We start from the raw sequence: 21,479 nt of genomic DNA on the forward strand, positions 1-21,479 counted from the left end.
AATCGTGTACCGGTTGTGACGGTATTGTGCCTTCTCTTCAGGTGGGAGGTTAAGCGCAGGGTTGTTTTCGGAGATCAGGCGTGAACAGGGATCCCGGGCACGGACGGGGGCCTGACGTGAGACAGGCGAGCGCAGGGGGCAGTCTGAGAAAAGATGGCGGCGCTGAGGACGTTGTTGAGGATACGAGCTGCAGCTGGATGGAGGGCAGCCGGGGGGAGACAGGTGAGAAGATAGTCCAGGCTTGGGCTGTCACTCAGGGGGCAGTTACTGTGTGTATGGGACATGCTGTGTGTTATACAGAGGGTGAGCCCTGCACCCTATAAACATACTATATGTGCAAGGACTGCTACCTACCTGTACCTCAGCCTTCCAACATGGTGGTCTCCAAACCCATGGCTCTGTAGAACCACAACTCCCAGCATGGAGAGCCGACGGTTGGGTGATGGCTGTGTTCCGTGGCCGCTGCGGAGGAGCTCTGGAGCCCACCACAGCGTCTCCCAACGATGACCGGTTCCCTTAAATAAGGGCTTTAAATAAAGAATAGAAATATCCCACTAAAGGAGTGTTTCGGTTATATCAAGTTATCTCTTATCCACTGTACGGGGGATAACTATTAGATGGGTGGGTGTCCTACCACTGGGACCCCCTCCAGTATGAACGGAGCGCTCAGCTATCTCCGGAACGCGCAAAGAAATGAATGGAGCCACCATGCACATTCCCGACATTCACAGGGTTTGAGGTTCTTGTAATCAATGATCTAATAGTTCACCCACATCCTGTGAATAGGGGATAACTTCATATAAGTGGAATATCCCTTTAAGAGGAAATTTGTGGAATTTGCTGCAAATCTGTGGCACAATCCCCATGTGTTAAATGCTAATTCTGACCTGGATCCTGCTGCGAAGACTGACTGGAAACGTAGGACTATAGTAAAAGATGCCAGAGGGGAAGGAGACTGACTGGAAACGTACTAGAGACTATAGTAAAAGATGCCAGAGGGGAATGAGACTGACTGGAAACGTACTAGAGACTATAGTAAAAGATGCCAGAGGGGAAGGAGACTGACTGGAAACGTACTAGGGACTATAGTAAAAGATGCCAGAGGGGAAGGAGACTGACTGGAAACGTAGGACTATAGTAAAAGATGCCAGAGGGGAAGGAGACTGACTGGAAACGTACTGGGGACTACAGTAAAAGATGCCAGAGGGGAAGGAGACTGACTGGGGACTACAGTAAAAGATGCCAGCTTACTGAGGACAATTTTTTTATTATTTTTTTAGCTACCAGACTGGGAACATAGCAGGGGCTATATTTTCAGCTACTGGAGAGGAATGGTTAGCACTAAATTTACAGCCATCAGGTGAGAAGGAGACTAACTGGGAATTTACTGAGGATTATGGGGGTCATTTATCATCCAGAAATAAGTCTAATACCCCCCCCCCCCCCCCGCCCCCCCCCCCCCCCCCCGGCAGGTCTAAAAAAGTGGGTGTGGACATGCCGGAAGTCCCGTCTCATTTACCTTTTTCTATGCCTGTTTTAGGTGTAGAAAATTGCCTAAAGCTACTTTCACACTCCGGCGGGTGAACAGCCTGCCAGATCCGTGCTGCCGCTAGTGCACGCGTGCCGCCGGAGGTCCGCTGCAGGGCTGTTGACTATAATGGGGACGGGCTGGAGTCCTGGCGGTAGCAATGCAAACGTGCCGAGAGGTGGCCTGGAGTGTATACGGTTCATGATCTGTATGCGCAGTGCCAGGGCTGTATATGTTACCTATACTCTGAGGTCTGGGCACAGGTAACGCCCCCTTGGGCACACATGTAGCTAGAATTCCTTTAATCCGGCGCCCACAAGCCCAGGATAGCCATATATTGGTATGGTATGCTGTCTTCCTGAAGGATGAGCCCTCATAAGTGCCACGTCCAGTAATCCAGGGAGTTGTCCAGGACTACAAAATCATGGCCGCTTTCTCCCAGAAACAGTGCCACACCTGTCCACAGGTTGTGTATGGTATTGCAGCTCATTGAAGTGCAGAGCCACCCCTGTCGGTGAATTGAGTCTGGTATTGCAGCTCAGCTCCATTGCAATACTGTACACGACCTGTGGGCGGGGGTGGTGCTGTTTTTGGAAGAGCACAGCCATGTTTTGTTTTTGTTTGTTTGTTTTTTTTATTTTATTTATCCTGGACAACCCCTTTAAAGGGAACCTGTCACTTGGATTTTGGGTATAGAGCTGAGGACATGGGCTGCTAGATGGCCGCTAACACATCCGCAATATCCAGTCCCCATAGCTCTGTGTGCTTTTATTGTGTAAAAAAAACGATTTGATACATATGCAAATTAACATAAAAGAGTCATATCTTACTTGTGTGACCAGAGAAGAGTCATATTTTCAAGCTCTGACTCATCTCAGGTTAATTTGCATATGTATCAAATCGGTTTTTATACACAATAAAAGCACACAGAGCTATGGGGACTGGGTATTGTGGATGTGCTAGTGGCCATCTAGCAACCCATGTCCTCAGCTCTATACCCAAAATCCAGGTGACAGGTTCCCGTCCAGGACATTTGCTAGGACTTCACACTCCACATTGGCCTCCGTTATGTGCGGAGTGACTTTGTGTACATACAGCTGCCACCGCCGCGTTAGAAGGTCAGTGACGGGGAGGCTCGCCGGCAGAGCTCAGTCCTGATTGGCTGCTCGCAGGGAGGTGCAGGAACTGGAATTTCCATCCCCCCCCCCACCACGCCATGCCTCGCTTCTATAGACAATTGTGCTGCACGTTTCTCCAGGGAGATCCATAGAGACTAGCGTGACGCGGATTGTCCCTGGGATATGCTGTCATCCTGTGATCGGTGGGGGGCTGATCTCTTGCCCTCCCTGAGAATTGAAGGGGTGACGGCGCTGATATAGATTTGCAGCCTGTAGTAACCATTGTGCGGCAGATCCAGCAATGCATTCTGATAAGCCGATACGTCTTAGGGCTTACACGGCCCGATGGCGGGGGGGCGTAAAGAGCACCAATCGATGATCTAGCACAGGGATCAGCAACCTTCGGCACTCCAGGTGTGGTCAAACTACAACTCCCAGCATGCACAAGTGCTTGGCTGTTCTCAGAACTCCCATAGAAGTGAATGGAGCATTTTGGGAGTTGTAGTTTCACAACAACTGGAGTGCAGGAGGTTGCTGACCCCTGATCTAGCAAGTCAATCGGCACTCGTTTAAACAGCCTGAGGGAATCTGTATGAGGGATGAATGATCGTTCGTAAGATGCATCACATCCCCTGTATACACATTATTGAATGTATTAATTAGCCGATCTTCGGCCTCGTAAAAGGGCCCAAAGGCTGGAAGTATGGTAGGTGGCAACCAGTGGCGGTCAGCCCATTGCAGTGCATCGAGTTCATGTCAGGTGGCGATCTTGTACCACCACGGTCACCAGCGACCTCCCTCTCCAGCTGTCTGCAGAGACACATACAGTGGATAAAAAAAGTCTACACACCCCTGTTAAAATGTCAGGTTTCTGTGATGTAAAAAACGTATTTAAATGACTTACCTGTATTTCCCTGTATCTGGCAGGTCATCTGCTCCCGCAGCGAGTTCACGTCCCTGGAGGAGAAGCCTCAGTTCCCTGGAGCCTCCGCTGAGTTTGTGGACTCGTTGGAGTTCATCCAGCCCAATGTCATCTCTGGGATCCCCATCTACCGGGTGATGGACCGTCAGGGGCAGATTATCAACCCCAGCGAAGACCCCAACGTAAGGACCTCATTGTCTTTCACCGTTTCATGTGTTGCATGGTTTGTACGGCTTGAAAATGGTGAAGTATCGAGACGCAAAGCTTATTAGAAAGGCGCCGAACTGTCGATGTATCTTTATTAAAGGGCGTGACCCCCTAACATGAATTATCCATGGGCGTGGGGGGGGGGGTGTTGGTCTACAAATTCCCTGTTCTCCCTCCATTGGTGAACTCATAGACCTGATATAACAGCGTGAAAAAATGTCATATTTGTCTCATTGCAGCTCCCGAAGGAGACAGTCCTAAAGTTTTATCACACGATGACGCTGCTGAACACCATGGATAGGATCCTGTATGAGTCTCAGAGACAGGTAGGTGGATTTATGTCTGACACTTGTAGTGCTTGGGAGGTACTGGTCCTCAGGTGGAGATCCAGCAGGTGTTGGGGCTTCCTGGGAAAAGAATGCAAATTGGTTCTCTGCCGGAAGGAAGAAAACTCTCATCTACTGTAAGGCCTCATGCGAAGGTGTGTTCTTTCCGTGTCCGTTCTGTTTTTTTTTTTTTTTTTGCAGACCGTATGCAGAACCATTCATTTCAATAAGTCTGCAAAAAAAACAGAAGTTACTTTGTATGCATTCCAATTCCGTATGTCAGTTCTGCGAAAGAATAGAACATGTCCCGTTATTGTCCGCCTTACGGACAAGGATAGGACTGTTCTATTAGAGGCCAGCTGTCCTGTTCCGCAAAGTACAGAAAGCACACGGATGTCATCCGTATTTTTTGCAGACCCGTGTTTTGCGGATCACAAAATACATACGGCCGTGTGCATAAGGCCTAAGTCAATGTCTGGACCATTAAAGGGGTTTCTCAGGGATTTATATATTGATGACCTATTCTCAGGATAGGTCATCAATATGAGATTGATGGGGTTCCAACTCTGCCGATCAGCTGTACGATGAGGCCATAGCACTCGCACGCCTTTTTCTAGACCAGGGACGTCACGTGACCTAGGCACAGCTCGGTTCCATTCCAGTGAATGGGGCTGAGCTGCAATACCAAGCACAGCCACTATACAATGAATGGCGCTGTGCTTGGTAAACTGCAAGGAGGCCGCAGCACCCACATGAGCTCTGTGGTCCTCTCAAACAGCTGATCGGCAAGGGTGCTGGGAGTCGGACCCTTGCAGATTTCACATTGATGACCTATCCTGAGGGTTGGTCATCAGTATATAAATCCCGGAGAACCCCTTTAAGAGTACCTGTACTTTCCTTGGAATTTGAATCTTCGAGAGAAGAAGCCAGAGGATAAGTCATAGGGTGATTTACTTTCCAGAGCCTATGTGCAGAACATGGTCGCTGGGTCCTGTGTAATGCATGTCTACACAACCCTTCATGAAATCTGTCTCATTTCTCTGCGGCTAGAGACAGATTTGACGTAACAACGTAGTATAAAGGGAGACCACAATTTAGGGCGTTTTTAACGGGGTAAGGGTACTTTTACACTTGCGGGTTTTTTTTTACGGCACTGAGTTCCGTCCTAGGGGCTCTATACCAGAAAAGAACTGATCAGGCATATCCCCATGCATTCTGAATGGAGAACAATCTGTTCCGGATGCATCAGGATGTCTTCAGTTCAGTCTTTTTGACTGATCAGGCAAAAGATAAAACCACAGCATGCTACGGTTTTATCTCCGGCCAAAAAAACTGAAGACTTGCCTGAATGCGTAGACTGAAAAAAAGGTGAAAAAAATAAATGCCGGATCCGTTTTTCCGGATGACACCAGAAAGACTGATCCGGCATTTCAATGCATTTTTCTGACTGATCAGGCATTTTTAAGACTGATCAGGATCCTGATCAGTCTTACAAATGCCATCAGTTGGCATACGTTTTGCCGGATCCGGCAGGCAGTTCCGGCGACGGAACTGCTTGCCGGATCACTCTGCCGCAAGTGTGAAAGTAGCCTATCACAGCATTTTTTGTTAACTCTAGTCATGCTTTACTTTATTGACCAGTCCAACCAGAGACTCCCATCTGTAGATGATGCTGTTTCTGAGGTTTTGCTCCTCATCGGCGCAGAGAAGGATTCTGGTTGGCCGGGTGAGACTCTGTAGATATGCAGCTCCTGGGACCAGAAACCTACTCTGAACTGATAAGGACCAAGAACCCCAAAACAGGGGAGCTCTGGTTTGGCTGATATCTCTAGTCGTGTTTCAAGGCTCTGCCATAGGTCACACATCGTCTTATAGGTCATGTACCTTCTGGAGGAAAACTCTCTGCCCACTCTCATCTTGTGGTCGGGGCAGACTGTATGCTGGCATACACACTTTGACCTGTGCCCGCTCCAGTGATTGTACCAGACTCCACTCCGACACTGATCTAAAAGCTCATCGTTACACTCCTGTCTCGTAGGGAAGAATTTCTTTCTACATGACAAACTATGGAGAGGAGGGGACGCACGTTGGCAGTGCAGCGGCCATGAAGGACACGGACCTTGTGTTTGGGCAGTATCGGGAGGCAGGTGAGAGGCTGTCTGTAAAGCGATTGCACGGCATACACCGTATGTGAGCCTCTTGACGTGCCATGCTTTCTCTCTAGGAGTCCTGATGTACAGGGGGTATCCTCTTGATCTGTTCATGGCACAGTGCTATGCCAATGCATCAGATCCTGGCAAAGGAAGACAAATGCCTGTCCACTATGGCTCCAAAGACCTGAACTTTGTGACGATTTCTTCACCATTAGCAACACAGATACCACAAGGTGAGGATAGCGCGACCACAAAGCCTTTCCTCCTTCTAGTCCTTGGTTATTATATAGTGTTCCACGTTGCATCCACTTCTCCTCACAGGTCTAAAAAAGTGGGCAGGGAAGGGGCCGGGCTACATTTACCATTTTCTATGCCTGTTTTAGGCATAAAAAATGGTCTAAACGTAACACAGCTAGGAAGTTGTCTTACGTTTAGAAGCGGCAGAGGGTCTGCCGAAGTTATGTAGACGCTGGCGCCTCTTCATAACTCGGGCAGATCCACCGCCAGTCATGGGGCTTATTAAAACCGGCATCTAAACGCCAGTCTAAATAAATGTGCCCCATAGTGTATATCCCTGTGTAGTCCGATCCTGTAGTAATATTTCCCTTATGTGTTCTATTTCGGCCTAAGTTATCCAATGTACATTAGCACAATCTAGTGGACACATGGAACAACGTATGAGACTATTAGCTGGATCCGACTACAGAGAATTTGTTGTCTGTCACCGTGGAAACGCATAGTCTACATAGGAGCTGTACAGTCGAACAAAAATTAAAAAGATAATATAATGAGTTTTCTAAGACTAAAAGGGGTTGTTTACCTCGGTGGGTTTTGGGAAGACCCCCCTGCCCATATTACCTGCCCCCCCCCCCCCCCCCCCCATTGCTGGGTCCCGGCTCCTTCGTCATACAAAACTCCTTTTAATTAAAAAAAAGTCTTTCATTTTGTTTCTACAGCGCCTGTGTTATCCCTGCACTTAGTCCACTAAATCACACTAAACTTCATGATGTTTCTGATATAAAAGCCACCCTCTTGTTTTCTCAGCCGTGGGCGCTGCCTACGCCATGAAACGGGAAAATGCCGACCACGCTGTCATCTGCTATTTTGGTGAAGGAGCTGCGAGTGAAGGAGATGCCCATGCCGGTTTTAATTTTTCTGCTACCTTGGAGTGCCCCGTGCTGTTCTTCTGCAGAAACAATGGATACGCCATATCTACTCCTACCTCTGAGCAGTACCGGGGGGATGGCATCGGTGAGTGTGCACCTTGGGTCTATCTACGGTCTAGGGCGCAGCCTGTATGGCGGCACACCAAGTCCCTAAGGTTTCCCATGATAGACTTGCAGAGACTCTGTGTACTGCTACGTGGGTCCTCCGTGTGGCACTATATTCTCCCATAGAAGCAGTACTGCAGAATACCGCCATAATAGAGCACGCAGTGGAACATATTACCACTTCTAGAAGCTTTGCGATAAAACTAGATGCACAGAACAGGCCCACAGATTTATATGATGGATTCATAATATCCCGGTCTGGCTGAGACCTTCTCTGTTGCTCGTTGTTTCCCTGTACAAACCTCTACTCAGGCAATGGGGGATTTTATCAGGTTTTCTGTCTTCCACAAGTCACAGTCTTTGGCACAAGCAGCATTTTGTGCAAAAATGTCCACTTTCACACCACATTCACCACTTTAGAGAAAAGTGAATAGGGCTTAGCAATGCCCTTCCGCAGCCCAACAGATTTAGGGAGCATTCACACGACAGTGTTGGTTTTGCGGTCCGCAAATCACGGATCCGTGTGTTCCGTATGTCTTCAGTTATCTTTCCGTTCCGTAAGTCCGTTTAATACGGACATGGTGCTTCTGTGTGTCATCCGTTTTTCACGGTCCGCAAAAGACTGAAATGGGGTTTCCTAGAATGTTTTCAGTCCAGGGGTCCGCAAAAAACAGATGCCATACGGATGCATTTCCGGGGCCACGGACCGCAATTTGCGGGCAAGTATAGGACATGTTCTAAAATAAAAGGAACGGACACACGGAACGGAGAGCACACGGATGACAATGAAAGGCATTCCGCAATTTTTGCGGACCCATAGAAATGAATGGGTCCGTGCATTGTCTGCAAAAATTGCGGAACGGACACGGAAGGAAAACACGGTCGTGTGAATGCTCCCTTACTATACTTTGTCAGAAACCAGTAGCTGGCATAGGTTTGCTTTCCTGGTGTACAGATTTCCAGAAAGATGCGCCAAATTTATTACGAGGCCTGCGCTTTTTTTAGGCCTCTTTCACACGAGCGAGTTTTCCGTTCGGGTGCGATGCGTGAAGTGAACCCATAGCACCTGCACTGAATCCTGCCAGTGACAATGGGTCTGTGCACTAGGCCTCGTGCACACAGCCGTTGTTTTGGTCAGCATCCGAGCCGCCGTTTTGGCGGCTCGCATGCGGCCCCATTCACTTCAATGGGGCCGCAAAAGATGCGGACAGCACTCCGTGTGCTGTCCGCATCCGTTGCTCCGTTCCGTGGTCCGCCAAAAAATATATAACATGTCCTATTCTTGTCTGCGCTTTGCGGACAAGAATAGGCAGTTATATTAAAGGCTGTCCGTGCCGTTCCGCGAATCACAGAACGCGCGCGGACGCCATCCGTGTTTTGCGGATCCGCGATTTGCAGACCTCAAAACACACAACGGTCGTGTGCATGTAGCCCAAGAGTATTGTTTTTTTCACACATCAGTTTTGTGTTGCATGAGAATCGCAGCATGTTCTAAATTCTGCATTTTTCACGCAGCCCTGGCCCCATAGAAGTAAAGGAGGGCTTTAGTGAAAAACGCATTGCATCCGGGTGCAGTGCGTTTTTCACTGATGGTTGCTAGGAGATGTTGTTTGTAAATCTTCATTTTTTTTTTCACACGCGTGAAGAACCCATCAAAACTGATTGATTGCCCCTGCGCAGAAAAAACTGAAACACTGAACGCACTCGCAGACAAAACTGACTGAACTCACTTGCAAAATGGTGCGAGTTTCACTGAACGCATCCTGAGCCAATCTGTATCGCTCGTGTAAAAGAGGCCTTAGAAATTTGTCGTGTCTTACTCCAGTGCATTTTTTCATTAAGATGGGCATGTGAAATGGCAGTCTTAATAAATTATTATTTTTAATTTTTTTTTTGGCATCTTCTCCACCCTGAGATTTTTGCTTAAAGGGGTATTCTCATCACGCAGTTTCATACTTACCTGCTCCCGGCGCGCTGTCCACTTCCTGGTTTTGGCAGGGGGCGGGCTCCATCTTGAGTGAAGTCTTCTCCTGGCCGGGCCGCGCGCTGGACTGAACGCGCACGCCGCCGCGCATGCGCCCTAGTGACTTCTTCCTGGCAAGTATACTATACTGGCCAGGAACAAATCACCATAGCGCATGCGCAGCCTCGGGGTGCGCTTTCGGGACTGCGCGCGGCCGGCCAGGAGAAGAGAAGTCGTCTGCGCAAGCGCGGCCACCGCGATTCCTGAGAAGAGCGGTGGCCGTAACCAGGGAAGACTGAAGACAACAGTCAGGTAAGTATATGTTTACTGGCGTGCCCTATGTTATACTAGGTGTGTATATACCTCCTCCTGCTGGCCTCTCTGTTCTACAGACTGCGGCGGGCTTTGCAGCTCAGTTTCCATTTGCCGGGGTATTGTGCATGGGGGACCTTAATTTGGTAGGAGACGAGACATTAGATAGGTTTCAGGCCAATCCCCGTGTGGACGGCATACATACGGGTGACTCGCGACTTAAACGCTTCATATCGGAGTTAGGGTGGCTAGATGTGTGGAGGGAAAGACACCCGTCTAATAGAGAGTTCTCTTGCTTCACGCCCTCTAGGGGGGCGCTATCCCGCATAGATTATCTGTTATGTGATGTGCAGGCTTACCTCACAATCTCTGATGTGAAGTATGTGCCTCAGGGACCGTCTGACCATGCGCCCATTGTGGGGACGCTGCTCTCATCTGATGGGGGGTCACGTGGCCACAGTCTTCGCATTCACCCATTCTGGCTGTCCCTGATGAACATAAATGACCGTATACCTGACCAGTTGAGAGTGTTCCTAGATCTTAACACAGAGGGAGATGGCGATGTTCTTATACTATGGGATACCCTGAAAGCTTTTATGAGAGGCTGCGTCAAATCATCCATATCTTACATCAAGAAGACCGGGAGGCTTAAAGGGACACTGACAGGCCAAATCAGCATATATAGTTAGATATATGACATTATAGGTCTTATACAGTCTTTTAAAATCATCTAAGTATCCCCCCTGTCCACCTTCTAAAGAGCGAAATATAAAGTTTTATAACCTGCTTGTCCGGTCAGCAATCTGCCCAAGGGGCGGCGTTTCATGTGAAAATGCGCCCAGCCAGCCGCTCCCAACTGCCGTTCTTAAGCCCCGCCCAGCTCATCATTATTCACTTCGCTGGGCGGCGGCTAGAACTCTCCCCAGTCCCGATCCTGCGCATGGGCAATTCAATCCTCTGGGACGCACTATTAACCCCTTTGACGATGTGAGTGAGCAGCGCTCTGAACAGTGCATGGCTGAAGCTGCAGCTGCCTCCAAGACGCAGGCAGGCTGTGTGTGTACGCATGCGCGATCTAACCACGGCGGGGCGCAGGCGCTGAAGATTGGGCATGAACGATGCCCAGAGGATTGAATTGCCCATGCGCAGGATCGGGACTGGGGAGAGTTCTAGCCGCCGCCCAGCGAAGTGAATAATGATGAGCTGGGCGGGGCTTAAGAACGGCAGTTGGGAGCGGCTGGCTGGGCGCATTTTCACATGAAACGCCGCCCCTTGGGCAGATTGCTGACCGGAGAAGCAGGTTATAAAACTTTATATTTCGCTCTTTATAAGGTGGACAGGGGGGATACTTATATGCTTTTAAAAGACTCTATAAGACCTGTAATGTCATATATCTAACTATATATGCTGATTTGGCCTGTCAGTGTCCCTTTAAGGAGGAGGAGCTGTGTGCAATATGTAAAACAGCAGAAAATGCATATGTTTCTGACCCCTCTGAAGAGAATAGACTAGATTGGATGCAGAAAGGCAGACAGTATATATTATGCTTGCAAGAAAAGAGCGACCGCAAGCTCTTCCTTAAACAACAAGCTTTTGAGCAGGGTAGTAAAACGGGGAAGGTCCTAGCACAGGTTGTCAGACGCAACACTATGGCTCCTCCGATTATTCGCATCCAGAATGAGGATGGAACCGTAGTGGAGGACCCTGGTGGAATATTTAACAGATTTAGAGAATTCTATAGTGAACTATACTCCTCAAGAACCCAGTATACATTGTCTGATCTACGAATGTACTTAGGGGAGGTGGCTCATCCTCAATTATCCCCCTTGGATAAGGGGCTTCTTGACGAAGAGATTACGCTAGAGGAAGTAACTGCTGCGATTAAAGGTTTAAACTTGGGAAAGTCCCCAGGCCCAGATGGCACCCCCCTGGAGGTATATTCCAAATATGAGGATATCTTGGGACCTCAGTTGCGCAGGATGTATGCTGCTTCTCTGGACAGGGGCCAGTTACCAAATACATTATATGACACCTCTATTGTAGTTCTCCTAAAGCCAGATAAAAATCCCTTAGAATGTGGGTCTTATCGCCCAATATCACTATTGAATCTAGATTACAAAATCTTGACTAAGATTTTTGCAAATAGATTGAATAGAGTGATTGCCTCAATTGTTCATGAGGATCAATCTGGATTTATACCAGGTCGATCCACATCTAGCAATATCAGGAGAGCCCAGGTGGGATGTATAGACGGCAGACAGTGGGCCTTGGCATCTCTAGATACAGCCAAGGCATTTGATTCAATTGAGTGGGCGTTTCTATTGCATGTCATGGAATGTTTCGGCTTTGGTCCCACTTTTATCAAATGGATAAGGGTGCTTTATCACCAGCCTACAGCTAATATTATGGTCAATGGTTCTTTGTCCTCTACTTTTCCTCTGAACAGGGGAACCCGGCAGGGATGCCCCCTATCTCCGCTGCTCTTTGCAGTGGCAATTGAACATCTAGCCATTAGAATACGCCAAGACAACATCTTTAAAGGGGTGTCAATAGGAGGCAGGAAGGATAGACTGGGGTTGTATGCAGACGATCTTATTCTGTTCATGGACTCAGTAGATTTATCCTTGCCAAGGGCAATTGATCTGATCGATAGATTTGGTAATTTTTCTGGCCTACACATTAATTGGTCCAAATCGGCCCTCATGCCCTTATGGTCCCCGAGCTGGCCCCCTGTATATCACAATCTTATGGTGGTGGAACATTTTAAATATCTGGGTGTCATTATCACCAAGGACCCAGCAATGTCACACCAACTTAACATTGTCCCTATTGAATCTTATGCTGTAGACAAATTTAAGTCCTGGACCACATTGCATCTATCCATAATGGGCAGATTGAACCTTGTCAAGATGATTCTCTTACCCAAAGCATTATATTTATTAGGACATGCATGCACCCCAGTTCTGAGGAGTTTCTTTATAAGGCTACACTCTGCTATAGCGAGATTTGTGTGGGGAAAGGAGAGAAGGAAGCTGGCCCTTGACAACTTGCAGAGGGGAGCGGCCATGCCAGATCTTTTTCTTTATTTTCTGGCAGGACAGCTTAGATTTTTGACCACCTGGGTTTCGCAGACTCCCTTGCCAAATTCTGAATTTTATCTGAAATGTCATTTGGGTCTGTCAACCTTGTGGCCGGTTCTGGAAAACTTACAAACAATAGAAGGCCGAATACTACCCATACACAGGTTAGCTCATCAGGTTTGGGGAGCTGCAAAGCTTCAGCAATACCAAGACCTTCCTGAAGAGATAGTATTATGGAATAATCCTATGTTTCCACACTGTGAAGGGAGAACTATCTGGGAAAACTATGGCGTGCTCACACTGAGGGATCTGTATGAGAAGGGTGTTCTATATTCTTTCTCTCAGTTACAGGAGAAGTTTGGAGTTCTGCGGCCTCACTTCTACAGATTTCTGCAGTTACGACATGCTCTTCAGTCTCAATTCCATGGGATAACAAGAAGTATTTCCAAATACCCATTAATAGGCATACTCAAGACACAGGGCCCAGGTGGGATGATCTCGAATCTTTACACACGCCTTCTTGATCTCAAAGTACGATCCAAACCTTTGTTGGTGGAGGCTAGGTGGAAGGAGAAGGTGACACAGATCACTGATGAGGAATGGGCTGAAGCTTTGAGTGCACCATCAACTGTGTCGCCTTCCCTCAACAACAGGCTTATCCAATTATTCATTCTTCACAGGAGTTATTTGACACCCACCAGGTTACACAAGATGGGTAGATTAGACCACACGAGATGCCACAGATGCGCTCAAAACAATGCAGATTTTTGGCATCTTATCTGGTACTGTCGATACGTACAACCCTTTTGGAAAAAGGTAGTGGATACGTTATCCACCTTAATTACAGAGGTGATCCCATGTTGTCCTAAAATTTGCCTTCTGGGGGTAGTGGATAGTGATAACCGTTCCCTGTATGTTTGCATCTTTTTAAGAGAGTCCCTATTCCTAGCCAGGAAAGCTATAGCTCTACGTTGGATGGCGGATAGACCACCGACCATAGGTCAGTGGAAAGCGCTGGTAAACCAGATATTGCCCTATGAAAAAATAATGTACAGTAATAGAAAATGTCCTCAGAAATTTGAAAAGATTTGGGGTTCTTGGTGTTCTTCATCAGCTACTGCAATGCCATCCCATATGTTCTCGGTGCAAAATGCATAATACTGTCTACCTCAGTACTTCATTATCTGTGTGAGGGGGAGGGAGGGGATTGTACTTCATTTAAAGTTACCACTTGTTGTGTTCCTTCTTTTCTCTATGTCGCTTTCAAATGTCCTAATTGAGGAATTGTACCTCATCAAGATTGTACCAGGAGACTTCACTATGGAATATGTATATTCACGTGAATGTAAAATGATATTGTCACATGTGTAATTGTACCAATTTTCATTTGTTATTCTCAATAAAACGAGTTAAAAAATATATATATTTAGAAAAATGATCACTGTTAAATCAGATTTAACAGTGATCATTAAGATGGGAATACCCCTTTAAACTGGCACCTTGGGAAAGGTTTCCCTTCTCTCCTGTGCTATTCCCATGTTGGATGGGTGAACACCACTGTGTACGTTGTTAAGCAGGTGGCAGTGTCACGTGTCACACCTTAGGGCGTTTGTCTTTGTCCTCAGAGCTGCTCTTCATAATTTGATCTTTCTTTTGGTGCTTTAATATGACAGACAATGGATAAGATTATGGTATCTCTGTTTTCTCAGCCGCCCGAGGTCCTGGCTACGGCATCATGTCTATTCGAGTGGATGGTAACGATGTCTTTGCCGTGTACAATGCCACCAAAGAGGCAAGACGAAGAGCAGTTGCAGAGAACCAGCCCTTCCTCATAGAGGCTATGACTTACAGGTAAGTAGTGCTATCTTAGAGGTAGGTACATGTCTTGCCTGCATTACATGATGCTGAATAAGTCTCAAAATGATTATTGAAGGATCGGACACCACAGCACCAGCGACGACAGCTCTGCCTACCGCTCTGTAGATGAGGTCAACTACTGGGACAAACAGGACCATCCCATTTCTCGACTTCGTCACTACATGATGCACAAAGGCTGGTGGGACGATGAGCAGGAGAAGATCTGGAGGAAGAAGTCACGGAAAAATGTGAGGCTCGCTCTGACCCTGGGCTTTACGCCTTTGATTTGGCACTGCACAGGGCTCTTCACCCTGTGGGAACACATGGAGCTCCCTGTGTGAATGGAGCAGTACTGTTCACGCCTGACGACCGCTCCATTCACTGTGGGACTGCAGAGTGCAGCGCTTGGCTATCTCAGTCCCATAGAAGTGAATGAAGTGGTGGTCACACACGCTCAGTACTTCTCCATTCACACAGGGGACCCTGGATCTCATGATTAGTGGGTGTCCCATAGGTTAGATCTCCAGCGATCATACATTTATCACCTACCCTATGGATGGGTGATACATGTTTGTGTGTCAACACCTCTGATGCAGTTGACTAGATCCTGTTTTAAGTTAAAAGGCATCTGTCATCAGATTTCTACCTATAACACTGGCTGACTTGTTACGTGTGTGCATGGCAGAGGAAACGATGTTTAAATGTATACAAATGAGCCTCTAGGAGCAATGAGGGCGTTGCTGTTACACTTAGAGGCTCTGCACGCCTGGTCCTGTTAATCATAGTGCAAAGAGAGCAGAGCCTCTAGGTGCAACGGCAACACCCCCGTTGCTCCTAGAGGCTCATTTGCATATATTAACACATAGGAACATGGGACCAACACAGATGTCTTCAGCTGCCAAGTGCACATGTAACAGGTCAGCCGGTGTCATAGGTGCAAATCTGCTGACAGATGTCATTTAAGACACAGTCATGTTTCCCTAAAAATCTTAAAACTAGCCAGCATACTTGAGGTCCTCCTCCCCCCCCCCCCCCCCCCTAAAAGGTGCACATGTTTAAGGACTTGTGAAACTCTATTAATAGATAATGTGCCAAGTTATTTATGTATCTCCTATTCATGAGACCCCCAGTGGTCGAACCCCCACTAATCACTTCTCCTAAATCCTGTGGACAGGGGATAAGTCTTGCATAACTTGCACAACCCTTTTAAGGGACATTTTGGGCAAAACATATGCACTGTTATGGCTAGTACAAGGCCTGAGGTGCAGTGCATGACACTGTATCGGTTATGCCCAGAGTATTCCCATTTTATCTGCCAGCACTTCATGATCAGTGGGGTTCAACCTCTAGGACACTTACTGCTTTAGTGCTACATCTCCTACGTTTTCCCTGTGCAGTGGACTCCTAGTCCCATGGATTTCCCAGCTCCTTGGCCGGATGCAGCCGCCCAAGGGGAAATGGTGAAAGGCATGCAGCGCTAAATCACCACTGTGGCCTGTTCAGTGGGTTCAGAGGTCGGACCCCCACTCATCATAAAGTGATGGACTATCCTAGCAGTGCGCCGTAAAACTGATGTCCCACGTAACATTTTTATATATAGTCCGATATAAAATGTACTACAAACGAAGGGGCAGATTTATTAAGACCGGCATTTTAGAAGCTGGTCTTAATAAGGCCCTGCGCTGGTTCTTTGTGCCTGAGCCGTAAGCCAAAAGAAAAACCCAGAAAAACACCACAAAGTCCCTATGTCTGTGTTTTTGGCATAAAGGAGACCTAGAGGAATTGAGGAAACATATTTTTTTTTTGTATTTGTTTTATTGGAGTATCTAAGAACCTGGCAGCCGGCAGTAAACCCCCCGTCGTCAGAGCAGTTCAGAAGCAATTCAATCAGGGATACCTGCTAGTGCAGGCAGTACAATGCAGGCAGCGTTCCGATGATTGCCGCCTGCATTGTAACGATCCATAAAGTAACACAGAGCTAAGCTGGACTATGGAGCTGTCAGTTTTTCTCCGGAGTAATAGGCCCTCTGTGGACTCCTAGTGAGGGTGTGAAGGTAACAGAGCCTCTTTCTGCCTGCAGGTTATGGAAGCCTTTGAGCAGGCAGAGACGAAACGCAAGCCCAGCATCGAACACATATTCACGGACGTCTACACCGAGATGCCGCCACGTCTGAAGAAACAGGAGGAGTCTTTAAAGAAACATCTGAGGGTTTATGGGGAGCATTACCCCTTGGACAGCTATGAACAATAAGTGCAGCCCGGTGCTGCAGAGACATGGCTCTAAAATACTGTTACCCTAGGATCCCTGTTACAGGCAGCAGCAGCAGCAGCACACTCCAGCGGGGTCTCCTCCTCAGGGCTGCCATTTCCGTCTTTTTATTTTTATGGGATAATTACTGATTTCTGCAGGGGTCTGTAAATAATAGGAGAGTTTTAAAGCGGGGAGGTGTCAGGAAGTAGAGGAACCTCCTAGCTGGAGCCTGAGAGGGGCAGTTATAGATAACGGGTGACATTGTGTAACGTATTCTATAAGAACGAGAACACTAGCTCTAACTAATGGTGGAGGAACTGTATGACATTGCAGTGAATAAATGTCTCCTGGTTTGGGGCAGCCGCTTGTCTTTCAGTGCGTTCTTGGGGTACTCCAACCCTAGTCGTGTTTATATGTGCAGGGAAGCCATATTAGGGCCGCTGAAAACAGCACAGGGGTCCTCCCTTGTTCCAATGCCCCCCCCCCCCCCCCAGCGCTTCTTGACAGATGTTCGGTACGCGTCATGATATCCTACAGCAGGAATCAGCAACTTTTGGCGCTCCGGCTGCTGTGAAACTACAACTCCCAGCACGCACACTTTCTTGGCTGTTCTTGTAACTCCTGTGGAAGTGAAAGGAGGATTCTGGGAGTTGTAGTTTCAGAACAGCTGGAGTGCCAGAGGTTGCTGATCCCTGTCCTATAGTAGTGCAATGATGTGACGTAATTTCAGGAGGAGGGAAACGGGCATGTTTCCCAAACGCACTCCCAGGATGTCAACTTCTGCTTTGATGCCACAGCAGCCAATCGCTGGCCGCAGTGGTGACCTGCTCCTCTTGCATCATGTCAAATGGTCACGTGATTCAAGGGGGGGCAGGTCAACACCGGACCCAGCGATTGGCTGCAGCGGCGTCTTAACATAAGATGACATCCTGAGAGTGCAGCCGGGGCGAGAAGGGGCCAGAGCCAGGAAGCAGTCGCTTGGCTATTTTCGGCTGCATTCCACGGATACTACTAGGCTAAAATTTAATTTTCTGAACATCTATCAGTGAAAAATGGACCAAACATGGACACCATCCGTGTAGCGTCAGTGGCTTTCACAGACCCATAGACTTCAGTGGGTGCGGCTTGGACCAAAATTCTGCATGGGTTTTCCCACTGACCGCGAGTCAGTGCAAAATCACAGATGTGTGAATTAACATTAAAATCAATGGGTACGCGTGGAGAACATGGGAAGCACACATCCATGGTTCATGGATGTGTGAATAAGGCCTCATGTATTTCACGTTGTGCAATACACAGATCCACAAAATACAGATGACATCTATGTTGCCTTTTTCTTTTTTTTGCACGCACAGTGGATATAAAAAGTCTACACGCCCCTGTTAAAATGTCAGGTTTCTGTGATGTAAAAAAAAAAATGAGACAAAGATAAATCATTTCAGAACTTTTTCCACCTTTAATGTGACAAACTGCACAACTCCATTGAAAAACAAACTGAAATATTTTAGGTGGAGGGAAGAAAACAAAAAAAACTAAAATAATGTGGTTGCATAAGTGTGCACACCCACTTATAACTGGGGATGTAGCTGTGTTCAGTATTAAGCAATCACATTCACAATCCTGTTACATAGGAGTCAGCATACACCGGCCATCATTTAAAGTGCCTCTGATTAACCCCAAATAAAGTTCAGCTGCTCTAGTTGGTCTTTCCTGAAATTTTCTTAGGCTACTTTCACACTGGCGTTTCAGGGTCCGCCTGTGAGATCAGTTTCAAGGCTCTTACAAGCGGCCCCAAACGGATCAGTTTAGCCCCAATGCATTCTGAATGGATGCAGATCCATTCAGAATGCATCAGTTTGGCTCCGTTCTGCCTCCATTCCGCTCTGGAGGCGGACACCAAAACGCTGCTTGCAGTGTTTTGGTGTCCGTCTGACAGTGCGGAGCCGAACGGATCCGCCCTGACTTACAATGTAAGTCAATGGGGACGGATCCGTTTACATTGACACAATATTGGTGCAATTGTAAACGGATCCGTCCCCCATTGACTTTCAATGTAAAGTCAGGAGTCCCTATTAATATACCATCGGATCGGAGTTTTCTCCAATCCGATGGTATATTTTAACTTGAAGCATCCCCATCACCATGGGAACGCCTCTGTTAGAATATACTGTCGGATCTGAGTTTTCACGATCTAACACAGAGGCGTTCCCATAGTGATGGGGACGCTTCAAGTTGGAATATACTAAGAACTGTGTACATAACTGCCCCCTGCTGCCTGGCAGCACCCAATCTCTTACAGGGGGCTGTGAGCCGCACAATTAACCCCTCAGGTGCCGCACCTGAGGGGTTAATTGTGCGGATCTCAGCTCCCTGATCGGGTGCTGCCAGGCAGCAGGGGCCAGACCCCCCCCCCTCCCCAGTATTAAAAGCATTGGTGGCCAGTGCCCCCCCCCCCCCCCCTTCCCTAGTATTAAAAGCATTGGTGGCCAGTGCGGCCCCCCCTCCCCAGTATTAAAAGCATTGGTGGCAGTGGCCACAGGCTAACAACCCCCTTCTCTCCCCCCCCCCCCCCCCCACATCATTGGTGGCAGCAGAGCGGCATTTCCGATCGGAGTCCCAGTTTAAACGCTGGGGCTCCGATCGGTTACCATGGCAGCCAGGATGCTACTGCAGTCCTGGCTGCCATGGGTACTTAGCTTATACTTACATGAGCTGTCTGTGGCCGGCCGGCGCTCCTCCTACTGGTAAGTGACAGGTCTGTGCGGCGCATCTTTTTTTTTTATGTAACGGACATACAGGTGTGGAAAGCATGTGTTTTGCAGACCACAAAATACAGACGGTTGTGTGCATGAGGCCTAAGTCTGTGTGTAACACGTGTGAATTCACTGCAGATTTACAGCAGAAAACATCCGAACCGGGTTGTTTTGACGCTCAAATGTCTGCGATAGGACGCACGAGACACCGAAATCTAAGCAACAAATCTGCCACGTGCAGATGTTACCCTAAGAAACTCTGTTCTCAGGACTGTTAAAGGGGTTGTCCAGGCTTTTTAATATTGATGCTCTATCCTCAGGATAGGTCATCAATATCAGATCGGTGGAGGTTCGACACCCGGCAGCCCCGCCGAGCAGCTGTACGGAGAGACTTGCGCGTGCAGTCTCCCTTCGGTCTTCCTGTCCGCTGCTGTATGCCCATGGGACAGCAGCAACATCGGAGAGAAGGGAGACGGCACGTGCGCAGTCCCTCCATACAGCTGATCGGCGGGGTGCCGAGGAATGGTAACACCCACGCTGTTGACAATTTATTCATACACTTCCAGGAAGAATAACAGAGGAACAACACAGAGCTCTAAGAAAGGATGTTCCAGCGTTCTTGTTTTGTAGGGGGAAAAAAAAACCAAGGGTAAGATCCGTGTCAGGAGAAATAAGAAGTTCAGTAAAAAAATAAAATAAAAAAAAACTTAGCGGGAGTCGGCTGCTTTCCCGAATTTTCACAAAGAAATTTGCTTTGTGACAAATTACTAGCGCATTTCTTTGTAAGCAGCGGGCGCAATGACTGGGAATGGTCATTGAACCCCTCAGATGCCACGTTCACTGCTGATCGCGGCATCTAAGATAAAAATTGAGGGCTTTAAGGGGTTAATCAATTAAAAAATTTTTTATAAATAAATAATACTTCCCTCATCCATTTGAGAGCGAAGAGGTCGTCGCCGCCATCTTGATTGAAGATCCCGTGCGGTGCGTGATGACGCTGCCCGGCATGGTGATGTCATACGTCACAATGCACGAGATTTTGTGCAGGATCCTCAGTCAAGATGGCTGCCGCAGGCTCTTCACGCTCAAATGGAGGAGGCGAGTGTGATTTTATAAAAAAAATTTTTACCGCAATTTCAGGGTAAATGGATTCGTTACCACGAAGCACAAGGAAATTCGGCTTTGCGGCGAATCAAATTTTCCCTGAAATTCGGATTGAAGTCCACTTTGGATACTTCCATTCGCTCAACACTAATAACTTAGATGTGCAGTTTTTTGGTGGATTCCCCCTTTAAGAGCTGGTCCCCAGCTCTCCGCTCAGTTCTGCAGAAGATCCATGTTCTGTAATTGCCATCTCCTGCCTGTAACGCCCATAACCCGGACATGAGGCGGATGCTGTAACGTGCCCATTACTTGTGGTGTATAATTGCTATTTACATGACTGTTAAAGAGGCGGCTTTCAGTCAATTCCCGAGTCTCCAGCCGGCTCGCCATAATTACTCTCAATATTTCTCTATAATTGCCTTCTAATGACTCGCAGCGCCGCATCCTAGGAGTTAATGGAGCTGAGCGCCTGCTATGGGACCCGGGATTCTCCTGGCACTGCTGGGAGTGGATGCTTTTAACCCATTATTTACCACTGTGATAATCACCAGGGCTTTGCGCTTACCTCATAGGAAATATAAAGATGGCGGTGCTCTCCTCCTGTTTTTGTTATTCCAGCTCTAGAAGTCGCCAC

General features: G+C 47.8%; 1 protein-coding gene across 1 annotated transcript; it reads left to right on the forward strand.

Annotated features, from left to right (window-relative positions):
- Window positions 1–68: 68 nt before the first annotated feature.
- Window positions 69–17,348, forward strand: BCKDHA (branched chain keto acid dehydrogenase E1 subunit alpha). The gene is made up of 9 exons (XM_040442352.1): window positions 69–222; window positions 3,574–3,750; window positions 4,015–4,101; window positions 6,140–6,248; window positions 6,326–6,487; window positions 7,299–7,505; window positions 14,590–14,731; window positions 14,814–14,985; window positions 16,818–17,348. The coding sequence occupies exons 1-9, from the start codon at window positions 154–156 to the stop codon at window positions 16,986–16,988; spliced, it is 1,296 nt and encodes a 431-aa protein (XP_040298286.1). The 5' UTR covers window positions 69–153; the 3' UTR covers window positions 16,989–17,348.
- The last annotated feature ends 4,131 nt before the right edge of the window (window positions 17,349–21,479 follow it).

This window comes from Bufo bufo, chromosome 8 (assembly GCF_905171765.1).
Source record: "Bufo bufo chromosome 8, aBufBuf1.1, whole genome shotgun sequence".
Taxonomy (NCBI): domain Eukaryota; kingdom Metazoa; phylum Chordata; class Amphibia; order Anura; family Bufonidae; genus Bufo; species Bufo bufo.

Coding starts and splice junctions, on each gene's coding strand:
- BCKDHA (XM_040442352.1), top strand. CDS start 154: ATGGCGGCGCTGAGGACGTTGTTGAGGATACGAGCTGCAGCTGGATGG. Junction 223..3,573: donor GGGCAGCCGGGGGGAGACAG/GTGAGAAGATAG, acceptor TGTATCTGGCAG/GTCATCTGCTCCCGCAGCGA. Junction 6,249..6,325: donor TGGGCAGTATCGGGAGGCAG/GTGAGAGGCTGT, acceptor CTTTCTCTCTAG/GAGTCCTGATGTACAGGGGG.